Genomic DNA, 14,208 nt, shown 5'->3' with positions numbered 1-14,208 from the left:
TTGTAATTTTGATTTACTTAATACTTGTAAAAGAAAATTTAAAATTGTTATCTCATTTTTTATTGGAAATTATGATCAAAATACAAACTTTACAGTATTTCTTAAGACCAGTGTAAAGTTTTATATAAATTGTATTCCATAAAGATATCGTTTATATTTATACATCTTACCAATGTATGGAAAATTTTTCGATGAAGTGTTTAAAATTATATTTTCTCATTTGTATAATTGAATGCTTTGTAGAACTCGTTTTGTGCAATTTAATGTTGTTGATGTTAGAGAAAGTATAAATTATTGTAATTGTTGCTTTATAGATCTATTGTATGTTGTATGACAAAAATAAAATATTTATCACGCTTTCAATTGTTTTATTTGAAGTATTTTACTGTTGAACCTAAATATAGACACATATTTTTACAAAGAATGAAGATAAAATTCGCTAACGAATTGATGAAGAACCACTAATTAACCCCCCCTTTAAACAACAACTCTAGAAATTAGAATCGGAACTGAAATCACCTAAAATTCTGTCCATACAAAAATTTACAATAGTCAATAGTGGTGTTGTCATGGTAAAAATGGAAAGAAAGTATCTTAAGTATTTCATTTTTGCCGGACTTAACTATTTCATTAAAATGCTTATTGACGTTGAATTACATTACATTATTGCCTTACATTGAACATATCGAAGACTATCTTCGAGATGTTCAATGTAAGGCAATATAGGCCAATTCTAAAGCCATATAATATTAAAGACGCTTCCCGTGAATATGGTCAAACTCTTAAATAATACAATCACATAATCGGACATAAATATGACATCATACATGTACATAATAATGTCATCATTCATCGAAAATCCACATAAGATCATTGTTCATGATACTTTCCCTCAGGAAAAAGTTTACGAAACAGAGTAAATGACTATATTGTAACTACGATGAAAACGACGACTAACGGCCTTGTCGAAAAGATCGAGATTGTCTCGACACACGCTTGCGTATATAACACACGCGACCGTTGCGTCCAGAAAGAACGTACGTAACGCGTCAAGCATTTGAAGATTTACCAATCATTCAGTTCAAGACATAGGAATATGTGTTTAAATTTAAGAGAGAGAGAGAGCCTGTACCCGTAGCGTCTCGACTAAATGCGCCGATGCTGATGCGAAGGATGACTGGCGAAGTGTAGCCGATGTACGTGCGAATTCTGTATTCGTGCTATACGTTACGCAGTAAATTCGTTCTTTGTGGATATTATGATCTAATGAGATGGTGTTACTTCTTACTTTGGTTTGTAGGAAGACCAATGAGCAGGTAAGGTAAGCATAACTTAGTGGCTCATAATTAATATGAGTTGAGCCATTTAACAATTATTAACTGTTAGAAACGTCAAATACAAAAGACTATTGAGTCTTGTGGTCTTGATTGAGTCTGATAACTTCAACTATGCATAAAAATTAAAAATACTCTGGTGCAACGCATTTCGTAGTTAAGTTTACGGAATAATCAGTTGTGCACTGTGCACTTAACGACTTACACCCGGTGTAGCCATCGGAAGTATTTCCACTTGGAAAGTCGTTTGTGAACACATCACTCTATTGTGTTAGAGATTGAGTCAGGGAATGGATAGGGATAAATAAAAAGCAGTTTACAATTAAAGAATGTATTTATTTTGTATCAGATTTTTACAGATTAACAGAAATATCAATACAAATAATCTTAAGTGCCAGTAATTTCAGTCAAATAGCTTTTTACATACACTTTATAGTCAATCAGAAATCACACAATAATATATTAAAGATGCTGACTCAAACAATGATTGTATTTCAATTATCTTCATCTTTGCGTAATTTTACGGTTTCTTCGTCATTAAATGGAACTGGGGTATAGAAGAACAAAAGCTTTGTCATGACACTTTTTACGTTTTTATTAGACAAAAAAGGCATGCTTATATTAAATATTTTGGTCAGTTTTATATTGTAGCCTGTAGGAACCAGCCCAAAGATACACTAATAATGCAGTCCTTGGAAAAATTAAAAGATAATAATTATATTATTTATTTCGCTCTTCCCCTTCCCCTACCGCCGCCAGTTTTTGCTTTCTTGTTTGCGTTCTTTTTGTCTTCTTCTGCTTTACGTTTTGGATTCGGTGTTGTTGATAATACCTGTAAAAATAATAATTTATATTATTTATAGAAAAATCAAAAATTGTATGTGTATGTATGTGGTTTAGTTTTTTCTACTTTTGGAGCACAATAAAGTATGTATTTTTGTTTGCGTAAGGTTTCGTTATGGCAATACCGTTACATCATGGAGTAAGGCAGCGATTTTGTTATAAGTTTCACTTCTGACACGTGTGCTCGGCACACACGCTCTTTTTTTTCAATTGTTACGTTATTAATCTACATGATCAATACATTAAATATTATATAGTTTTCAGACTGAGTGCGGTTTTTTTCTTCTTCTAAAAGCATTTTTTACACAAATTACAACATAGCAAAAAAGACCGTGCGTACCGAGCACACGTGTCACGAAGTGAAACTTGTTCGGCAAGATTCAAAGATACCATTATCATTGCTTTACTCCATTACGTGACAGTATTGCGACCTTAAAATTTTACTCGCAAGCACCTAGAGAAGTTCCACTTCAAAACAAATATTACAATCTACTATGTATGTAAAAATAAAAAAATAAAAAATTACCTTAAAGAACCCATCAAGTCTTCCCTGTGTAGTCCCGGAGCGAGCTTTAAGTAGTTTTTTAGCGCCATTCCTCACTCTGTCTTCATTGAACTGCTTGTCTCCACACAGGAACTTTACCAGACCATCTTCATCTGGGTCTGTCCATTTTAACTATAACATTTATTAGATCAATTTTATGTAATGCTTAGATATCTATACTGGGATAGATGGATAACTTAGAGATGGTGATATATTTTAGTTATTTATTTACTAACAACTCATTTACGGTATTTTCTAAGTTGGAGTATTTTGAACAACAATTATTATTTTTTGTGTGTTAATTTTTATTTTTTGAAAAATCGTAAGAAATATTCAACAATGTGATTCTTTTCAATTACTTGTATCAAAATCCATATATGGAGTTTTTAATGAGAATTTCAATATATGCATATTACAATTAGAACCTATTTTAGTTCAACACTATAAATATAGATTTCTAAAGCTTTTAAAATACTACTAACTTACCTCAATCTCCCCAGCATCCTTAACCTCAGGTTCGAGAAACAGTCTCCTCGCGTTACTAAAGTCCCAATCTTCAGGCGGCACATACTTCTTAGTGTCTATATTATGGAGCACTTGTTCCAAAGTGCGGTGTTGTCGTATTAGTTCTATCGCTCGTTTGGGGCCGATGCCGCGGATCGAACCGCAGTAGTCACAGCCGAGGAGTATGCAGAGATCTATGAACTGCGGATTAAGTATTTTTAGCTATAAGTAATCTTAATACTATTATAAAGGCGAAAGTTTGTATGTATGGATGTTTGTTACTCTTTCACGCAAATACTACTGAACCGATTACAATGAAATTAAGCACACATATAGAGGGTAACTTGGATTAACACATAGGATAGTTTTTATCCCGGAAATCCCACGGGAACGGGAACTATGCGGGTTTTCCTTTGCAAACGCGGGCGAAGCCGCGGGCGGAAATCTAGTAATATTATATAACTGGAGAGTTTGTTTGAAGGGATAATCTTATAAATCTAAATTCTACCACAAATCCTTCCATATACAGTCAATACTTCTTTGGAATGCTCTACACTGCTCTATTTCTTTTTTTTTATATGTATTTACTTGGTGCTGAATAAAGTGTATTTATTTATTTATTTAATCCTAGGGATGAAATTATTTTAGGAACTTTGTGTCCGATGTGCAAAATTGTTTCAATGTTAGTCCATTTAGTGAAAAAGGCTACATAATATCATTAACCCTTAAAGCTTTTCTGTCACTTTTTTAGTACATGTACTTATTGCCGTGTAAATCTTTAACGTTCCAAAAAATCTAGAAAATTGACTACGTCGGAGAAAGTACGATAACAATCCTTTATTTTTCTCCTACATGCCAATTATAGAAAACATTTGATTCGTGTGCTAGGTGACTGTTGAATTTAGGGATTCCCGGAATTAGTGATGGTTTGTGTTTCTGGTCAATAATAGCTTTAATGAAATAGTTTCCATGCTTGATTTCTATTGATTATACTTTCAGGTGAGATAAACTGTTGTTTTTGCTCTAAAGATTATGAAATATTGAAATAATTCTATGACAAAATATTCGAAATATAGCTGGTCCGTTTTTTGGGACAGTGCCGTAGATACAGGTAAATAAGAACCATTTGGCATGTCCCAAAAAACGGACGTTGCCATGATTCGTACTTTAATAAAATATAACTTTTATAGGTTTTTCTTGCTTTAGAGACTAATTATTTGTAGCATCAATTTTAATTAAGTTCAAAATGACGAAAATAATCCAAGATAAGTTAAATCTATTGGGTCTATAATAAAACCAGTAGTTCCTTGGCCTCCACATGCATTTTGTCTAGATGTCCTAATCATCGGCCAAATATCACTTCAAATTTAGAAAAAACATTATTATTTGTATTAAATGAAACCAAAGGTTGCTTGACACGAAATAAGAAATGTTATTTAACATTTCACACAACTAAATAGTGTGATTGAGCTTGAGAGGGCTCAATTATCATTTGTTAGGTATTCAGTTTAAATTGAAGAATTTTTTGTTATGATAGATAGTGAAAATACTGTGTTACAATAAAACAATAAAATGCTACTTGAAATTGCTTTCAATTGTGTTATTTTATGTGGATATTTTTTTTTCTCATTCTTATTTTATGAGCTGTATGACAGCGTTGTCCGTTTTTTGAGACAGCAATGAATGTGGGGTTCTTGGCAAAGGCCGTTTTAACGGACATCCTGAAAAACCTACTTACAGAAAATTTGTTTTATTTTTTTCTCTACTATAGTATTTTTTATTCAATAACTATCACTAAAACCAATTCAGGTCATATCTGGGTACATTATTTAAAGGCTTGCCGTGTTAAGGGTTAAGCTAAGGGCGCGTTCCCACTATGTCGTAACGACTAATTTATCGTTCGACGACTGTAGTCTCTACCTGTTCCCAATATAACGATTGTTTGTCATCAACATTTTTTATCGTTTAGCGACTGTCGTATCTAGCTGTTCCCATTGGATCGCTCAGATCGCTCGCATCATCAGCAAGCTACAAATCTAGTCGCCTCTGCGTTCGCTTGGGTTGGGAAAAGCAAACCGAGTACAGACGCGAGGGGCGCGCGGGTGCGAGAGGCAAGGGAAAACACGTGTTCGTCTACATAGAGTTGCCGTCCACGATTTTTTATCGTTTTACGACTGTCGTGCTTGCCGTTCCCACTGTCACGACAAAGTGACGTCACTGCAAAAACTGTCGTAGACGACAGTAAATTGTGTCGTTCTAAATGTGAACACCCCCATTTAAACATATAAGCCACGACACTTAAAACTACACGATTATCTGTCGTCACGACCCGGTGGGAACGCGCCCTAATAGACCGGGAGATACTGACACAAAATTTCGAGTCATTTGTAACAGGATGGCGGTTCTACAGGGGTCTTAGTACGCAATGATAAAAAGAAAAATGATGGTGTGATCGCTGGTATCGGTGGTTTAGTCGCGTGGGCGTTAGCCGAACTCGTCGGAAAAATAGCGAAAGTCAAACGATTTGTAACACAAAAATTTTAGTATTTACCGATAGCCCATAAAAAAGAAGTAGGCGGTAGTGTCATGCCATACTTTTCCGGTGTGACTTACAGCCCGCCATACCGACGCGAATATGTTGATTTAAATAAAACAATTATTCAACCATTTGTACCAGGCTAACTTTTGCACAGGTAACCATCGTCGTGCAGCCATTTACGAAAATCGCCATGCCATACTTTTCGGACGATTCCAAATGGTCGCCATACCGCCGAAAATCTGCAAAAAAAATTTATTTCGCCAAACTTTTTGTACCAGTATTGCATTTGGATTTTTGGAGAGTATTTGATAAAATGTGACCATTATTATATTTGCCATACTTCTAGTAGGGGGAAAAAGTGCTGTCATACTTGAAAAATTAATTTAGTATTCATTTATATAAGTGAAGATTTCCAACACCTAGATCTTTGAAATTTTGTATTTATATTCTTTGATCCTCAAACTTCCAGGAAAAATAAGTGCCATACTGTTACAAATCGTTTGACTTTCGCTATTTTCCGACGAGTTCGACTAACGCCCACGCGACTAAGCCGCCGGTACCAGCGTTCACACCATCATTTTTCTTTTTGTCATTGCGTACTAAGAACCCTGTAGAACCGCCATCCTGCTACAAATGACTCGAAATTTTGTGTCAGTATCTCCCGGTCTATAAGACAAATAAGAGCGGAAATGTCGCCTAAGAGCGAGCGCCCACGAGCAACTTAGTTGCCCGGCAACTATTTTGTCTCTGTCGCTGTCTCCTCGCAAAGTTTTGAACGATGCGCACACGAAAGCGACAGCAACGCAACTTTTTCTTTAAAATTTTCTGCATTTATCAACATGAATTTCGAAGAGACGGTTGTGGTCTGTGCTCTTGTCCCGCATAGTTCCCATTCCCGTGGGATTTCCGGGATAAAACCTATCCTATGTGCTAATCCAAGTTACCCTCTATATGTGTGCTAAATTTCATTGTAATCGATTCAGTAGTTTATGCGTGAAAACTGAAAACCATACATACATTTCCTCTTTATACATATAATATTAGTATAGATATGTAATCGTAATTGAAAAAAGTTAAGTAAAACGAAATAACATATTTTTCTATGGCGTCGTTACTAGATTACGTTGCTGAATTTTGTTGAACTGTCTATGATGCCTATTAAAATGGCTCTACTATAGACAGAAAAACTACTAATAATAAAAATAACTTCATTAAAAACAATATTATTTAGATGTGTTATTTATTAAATAGGTTTGAAGTTGGTGCCAAGCACTAAGCACTTAGTATTAAGCCCGTGCACCGACATCAAACCTTATTAGTAAATAACACATCTAAATAATATGTAGTAATGATTAATATCAAACCTTTTTTATTTTTTACTTTTCCGTTTTTGAAGTAGGTTGTTTTTAACGAAGTTATTTTTATTTAATACTTTTTAGTTTATTTTTCAACACGAATCAAACGAGCCCAAACTCGATAAAGTTGAGTCAATATATTACTAAGTTCCTATGGCCACCTTCCGATTCCATCATCAAATCAGCGCTATGTCATAATAATGTTTCATCGCTATCCAATTTACATACGTATACAAAATTTCAGCTCAATCGGTTACCTGGAAATGAATCAAAGTTACTTGCTACATTTCAATTAAGTCATCGAGACCAGACGAAAATGCTCATAAAATAAAAACTACTGGGCTTATCCGAATAAAATTTATGGGACCAATTCCACACCATTCCGCATCAAAAAAAAAAAGAATCACGTAAACCGGTTCAGAAACCTCGGAGTAATCGGTGTCCATACATAAAAAAATATACCGGCCGAATTGATAACCTCCTCCTTTTTTTTAAGTCGGTTAAAACTACAGTGTACGAGAATAAATACGTTGACATAAATAGGTATTATCGCTACGCCGGTTACGCGGCAACTGGCCGGCGGCCGTCGCCTGGCAACATTTTTGTCGCCGTGCGCGCACTTGCATTGAAACCAATAGATAGGGCGACAGTTGCGTCGCGGGCTTGTCTCCGAACCCGCGGACAAAAAAGTCTCCCGGGAGTTGCGTCGCTACGTACGCGCACTTTCATACTAGCCCATGGCTGGAGAGACAAAATAGTTGCGGAGACAAAATTGTTGCGGAGACAAAGTTGCTCGTGGGCGCTCGCTCTTAGTTTACAGCACTTTTTGATCTTACATCTTAAATTTCTATCTTCATTGAAGTAATATTTATTATTACATTAATCTTAAATGTATATTAATATATAATTTGTTGTTGTATTTAAATAATTTCAATATAATAAGCAACCTTTTACATTTTAATGTTATATTGGAAAAAATAATAAGACTGATAGAAACAATTTATTTTTAATCTGCTAGGGCAGATTAAAAATAAATTATTATTAATATTAATAATTGTTTAACATCCTAATGTCCACCTATTTATTCTGAAGAATTTACTTAAGAAATGATACTGCATACCTCATTATGATTCAACTCCAAGCCACTCAACACTTGATCAAGGTGGAACTCCTGGACGGGCATTTTTCGAGCTTCAGAAAAAGTCAGGTGTCGCAATAATACATTGGAACCAAAGGTCAATGCGTCCATATCCTCTGTAGCTACCGCATATACTTTGCCGGCTTTTACCTGGAAATTGTTTTTGTATTTTCTATTTTTATGATGGTATAGAAGTTATGTAAATAGGAAATATTAATTCATATTATTAAAAAAAATACTATGAAAATTCAAAACAGACATAATATATAAAAAGAACTATACAAAGGAGACTCACTTCAAAGGCCTATAGATTCATAAATAAGTTTGAAATAATCTTTTTGTACTTAGAAATTAAAGACTTTTTAACGGATTTTAAACGCAATTTATTCATTATATTATTTTCCCGACGTTTCGAAAACTTTACAGTAAGCATGGGAGACAGTCTCTCCGTGACCACATGAGGTGAATAAATTGCGTTTAAAATCCGTTAAAAAGTCTTTAATCTCTCTGTACTACTTTTCATTAGGTACTATATATTTTTTTAATTTAGTTTGTGTTTTTTATTGTTCAGAAATAAATATTTGCCTAAATGAACTTCTAAATAAAAATAAACAAACCATGGCCGCACACTGTGCCTCAGCCTCACAAGGTGCCTCCACAACAGGCACTCCCATGAGCTTCAAAAGTTCCCGAGCTTCCTCGCCATGCTGCTTTGTCACCTTTACCAGTCTTCGGTTGAATTTCTCCATGGATGCTTGGTCACCTGAAAGAATGGACAAGATAATAAATATTGTATGCATGTTGAAAAACTTTATTGATAAAACAGGATAATTCAATTAACTTAATTCTACAAAGACACTGTATAGTGTAGACAAAATACACACAACACACATTTATACATTCATTGGTTTTAAAAAGTTAATGCAATAAAAATATTATAAGCACATGCAAAGGTGTGCCATGTGTGTACATTATAACCAGGATTGCTAATTATCAAATGAAGTAATATTCAAAGAATCTATTAAGATTCTTTGAATATTTCTTCATTAAAATGGTATGAAGCGATAACAGTGTAGGTAATCCTACACTGTTACTAAAGAAACAATTATTATAAGTGAAATTTCTTTGAATTATTTAAGATAACAATTACCAGCTTCAGTAGCCTTTTGCAGTTCCTTCTCCGCCTCCTCCCGCCTTTCAGCTCGTTTGTTCAACTGATGTGACTTCATTTCTGGTGGCTTGCCGTCAAATACATACACAGGTTTGATGCCATTCTCTACCAGCCTGATGGTTCTGTAGAAGGTTCCCATCAAATGTGATGTTGTCTCACCATCCACAGATGTTAGTTGAGCTCCTGTAAAATCATATTGTCATTAAAACTTCATGAACTTTATACAATACAAATAGGTCCTTCCAAAATTAAAATAATTGAAGTTAAGATACTCTTCTACTTGTAATTTAAAAACCCGATAAGGAATAATATACAACAACAACAATATGAAAGACAAAAATACGTTTAAGAACTAGAACAAAATTTACACACTCACCTTCACTCCTTACTGCTATTAAAAACTGATATAAACTCATAGATGCATCAATAGCTACTTTACGACCTGAAATATTTCAATTTGAATTAAATTTCATATACTTTTACACAAACGTTTACATGGGGTATCTCTTTTTGGTCTTGTACATACCGAAGTAATTCTTAATTTCCATTTCTTTAACAGCTTGAGGTGCGATATCCGCAATTAATTTAGATAAACCTATAATACCCATCTTGATTCCGAATAATATTAACACTGTATCATAAATTTCTTTTTAAAAACAGAAAAATACGGCTTCCCATGCCTTTGTTGAATTGACGTTATAAATTGTGGCGGGAAAATTGAGAGGTGACAAATTTTGACATAGGATATTTGTCAGATTTGTCGTATTGGAGGCAAGGGTTTTGGTCACAGTCTTTTTAAAGTTAATTTTATATCTTCTCTAAAGTTGTTATAAATTATTGGTTTATGTATAATTTTACCATTTCAGAATGCAGCGTGAAAATTCAAAATGTTGTTTAACTTAATTAGTATGGTATTTTATTTAGATTGTATTTCTTTGCATTGCAATAATGTTCTAGAATGAGAACATTATACTTTAAGATTGCGACTGAAGGACTTGTATCCATGGTTATGAATAAATTATTAAAAAAAAATAAAAATAAAATGAGAACATTAAACTTTGAAATTAGAATGTATTATTAAAGTTAAAATGAAAAAAAAAATCGGTCAGGAAAAAAAAAACCAGCAAATCCGCTTCTCTGTGATAGAAATGCGATTTATAATTTGTAAACTTTATTGAATAATTAAATTTTTATTGCATCAAGATTAAGCAGAAATAGTGTATTTACTTATATGTATTTCCCTATTCAGTTTAAAACAAGAAAATATTGTGATATTGGGTAATTTTTTTCACAAGACGAAGTTAATTTTCTATATCCATGAGAAATACAAATCAAAATAAAACAAGTGCTGTTATTTATTCTCCTTTAATATCATCGATTACAACAGACTATACAACAGTTATAGGAAAGGACGGCAAAATACATTTATAACATGAACTAAAATAAACAATTTGTCACCAATTACCTACAAAATATAAAAATAAGTTTTGTTTTTGGTTACAATTTGGCAGCTAAATTCTAAACCACTGCTTCTTAAAAAAATATAGGGTGTCTCAGCGCCGATTTTAAACTTTAAACACGAATTTCTCGGCAACCTGCGGGGTTAGCTGGAGGGGAGTGGTAGCGTTCGATAGGTGACGAGTGCGGATTTTTTTGTGGCCATGGCGCAGTGGTCTGGTACACACCGCGCGTACGCAGTAGAAGCGTATTTATGCAATACGTTTTCGTTGAGTGAAAAACGGTGTAAATTTGTAGTCGCTATGAAATCCACCGTTTGAGTGATGCCCCGAGTACTCAATTAATTAAGTCGTGAGGAGAGAAGTTTAGAGCGACAGAATGTTTACTAAATCATTCAATTGGACCACGAAATAGCCCTGTGCGATCGATTGAACACATCGACCGCGTCGCCGCTGCGGTCACGGAACATCCAAGACGCTCACTTAGACATCATGCTGCCTCTTTAAGCCACCATCGGTAACTTTTTTGTACCTCAGCTGCAAGAAGAGGATATTGACAAGTCTGATGTATGGTTTCAGCAAGATGGGGCCACAGCCAACACTGCTAGGGACGCACTAAATACGTCATTTCCGGGAAAATTCATAAGCCGCTCTGGAGACATATTGTGGCCACCCAGATCTCCCGATTTAACCCCCGCTGACTTTTTTTTATGGGGTTGTCTCAAAGCAAGAGTTTTTGATACCCATCTTAAAAATTTGGAGCAGTTGAAGACTAAAATAACGACAGAAGTGAGAGCCATTTCAGCGGACATCCTTCGGCCCATCTCGGCAAATTTGCGTGTCCGATTTGAAGAGTGCATTCACCATGATGGAAGACATCTTGACGGTGTTATATTCTGTACATAAAATCCGCACTAATACACTTTAATTTACTACAGTAAAAATATTATGAATACAATTTGTTTTTTTTATACAAATTTTCAAAGTTTAAAATCGGCGCTGAGACACCCTGTACAATAAATATTGTATTTTATAAGAAAATAGTGCTTTAGAGGTCGAAATTTGTACAATTTACCACTAACATTGAAGCATATATTTGTCATTATACTAAATAGGCTTACCTAGTAAAACTACATTTAGAAAATAGGAATTAAAGTTGAAGAAAAATAGATTAAGATTTTATATATAACTCGTGCCAATAATGAAATATTATACATGAGAGTCGCTATAGCGCGAGCGAGATAGCATAATATATCTATCACCAATGTATGAATGAGAGAAACTTATGGCAAAAATTTACACTTTTATAGGCACGGGTTATATTAAAAATCAGTTTATATATTGATGAAAATAATTTCAAGGAAAACGGCATTTACTTTATGTACTAGTAGAAATTGAGTAAGAAAAATAGAGTAAGCCAGTTGAATAACTACATATGTACTTATAACTGATCTATCACATTAAATTACAAACACTTTGAGCACAATAATATAAAACATCTAAATATGTAAGTACTGTAAGTTATATTAGACATTTCTTTGGAAAATTGTAATTCTCAACAAAAGTAGTCGAGAAAAAGTTTTTTGTCTCTTTCGTTTCAAATGAATTCACGTAAGAAAAAAAGAGACCAAGATGTTACGTCCTATTAATAATGTATATTAGTTACATAAATATTACAAATTAATTATATTCGATTCGATTTTAAATCGTGAATAATACTAATAGTTGAAAATTATTGAGCAGTATTGTAAATTGACTTATTTCAAATAAACAGCTACCTCAAATTTCGACTTGAATTCAATGTATATAAAAATTATCGATCTTTAGTAAATTACAAGAACTTCGTTATTCCAATAATACTTTGGTATTGAATAGTTTATACAATATTATTCAGATAAGTAATTATCATTCAAGCATAAAAAATTATCAACAAAGAACTAATATGCAATTTATTTTAAATTCATGTCTACATTTCTAAATAAATAATAATTATAAAAGAGTAATGGCTAAAATCTATACTTTCACTGTTTTTCTAATATATACAAAAACAAGACCAGCCCGTAAACACAAAATATTAAATACTACATAAACACAAAATTCTACTTATAAACGAAACAGTATTTATCACCTTATCTATAAGTAATTAACGTCTAATTTTGTTTGGCATCGCTTCATAATACAAAACATACCCTTCCATTTTTCTTACGCTCTAATAATATACACCCTGCTCTATAATGGAGTCCGTCCGAAATGTAACAAAAACAATAAATTTTATCTTATTTTACAAATTACATATAACACTGAATACATTTTTACAATATTATGATCAAATTATATTTTCTTATAGCTTTATTTTTATTTGTCAAATTACACATAGCCTTTTATATTTGGCACATTCGAAATTACATTTTTAATCTATAAAATTCTTATAACTAGTTTTTTTATTCGTCTATCTATCGTCAAGAACCGTTGCCTAGCAACAGTGTTGTTTATGAAAGAGTCCATATATTTTTTTTTATAATGACATTTATCACCACAGAGACCATAGACCATTAAAGAAAATTTAAAATTTAAACATACCTAGCAAATAACGAAAATGAAAAAAAATAACACTTTTTATATATTCGAAAACTATAGAACACAGAACAGTAAAAACATATAGAAGTGCTGTAATGTCTAATTAGTATGAAAACCAGTGTCGCCAAACCCACACATTTAAACCGATAGTTATACAGTACACTACAAGTAAACTATGCCTTTGATTGGACAGCTTAATTTGAGTAAAAACTGACTTAGGTTATAAATTCAGCATTTCAATATGTACCCTAACGCACCATGTTACGGTTTATTTTAGTATAACATCCCTAGGTATATTAGCTGTTTTGTTTCTCATTGCACAGAAATTCCAAATTCGAAAACATTCAGCTACTCCACAACAGAGGGCGTTAGTTTTCGTTAGATATAAATTTGAAACGCAACACATAGAGATAAGGTTGAAATTTGTGTCACTCAACATTAATGACATTAACTTGATATTTATCTGATGCTATGCTCTGAGGGATGTCAGCCGTGTTATCGATAATTCACAAATAAATATTTTTTGTGTATTTTTTTTTCTTTCTTTTATATGAGTATAGTATAATGCGTCACATTTTGGAGTATGTTTATTACTACTAAGTACGTCTTTTTATATTATTATTATTTAATAAAAAACGGAATAGAATAGTATAAATCTATATTTACAAAATACAAACAGATAATATGCATTATTTTAAATCTTGGAACTGCTGTAGGTTTGATGTATCGGTGGCCTTTGTTAGACC

At 33.1% G+C, this 14,208-nt stretch overlaps 1 protein-coding gene across 1 annotated transcript; it reads right to left on the bottom strand.

The window, feature by feature from the left end:
- Positions 1-1,672: 1,672 nt before the first annotated feature.
- Fen1 (Flap structure-specific endonuclease 1) lies at positions 1,673-10,127 on the bottom strand. The gene is made up of 8 exons (XM_090116207.1): positions 9,955-10,127; positions 9,805-9,870; positions 9,408-9,611; positions 8,875-9,020; positions 8,240-8,407; positions 3,208-3,426; positions 2,704-2,853; positions 1,673-2,166 (listed from the first exon to the last, which is right to left on the bottom strand). The coding sequence occupies exons 1-8, from the start codon at positions 10,034-10,036 to the stop codon at positions 2,059-2,061; spliced, it is 1,143 nt and encodes a 380-aa protein (XP_089972333.1). The 5' UTR covers positions 10,037-10,127; the 3' UTR covers positions 1,673-2,058.
- Positions 10,128-14,208: the final 4,081 nt, after the last annotated feature.

The sequence above is a fragment of the Colias eurytheme genome, chromosome 25 (assembly GCF_061535395.1).
Source record: "Colias eurytheme isolate Ceu_HAF_F1 chromosome 25, ilColEury1 Martin Lab GWU primary, whole genome shotgun sequence".
Taxonomy (NCBI): Eukaryota; Metazoa; Arthropoda; class Insecta; order Lepidoptera; family Pieridae; genus Colias; species Colias eurytheme.
The sequence above is the reverse complement of the archived record's forward strand: the minus strand, read 5'-3'. Positions and strand labels throughout refer to the sequence as shown.

Excerpts from the sequence above, each read along its gene's own strand:
- Fen1 (XM_090116207.1), bottom strand. The coding sequence starts at position 10,036 with ATGGGTATTATAGGTTTATCTAAATTAATTGCGGATATCGCACCTCAA. Across the intron at positions 9,871-9,954 it reads GGAAATTAAGAATTACTTCG|GTCGTAAAGTAGCTATTGAT; the intron begins GTATGTACAAGA and ends GAAATATTTCAG. Across the intron at positions 9,612-9,804 it reads AATAGCAGTAAGGAGTGAAG|GAGCTCAACTAACATCTGTG; the intron begins GTGAGTGTGTAA and ends ATGATTTTACAG.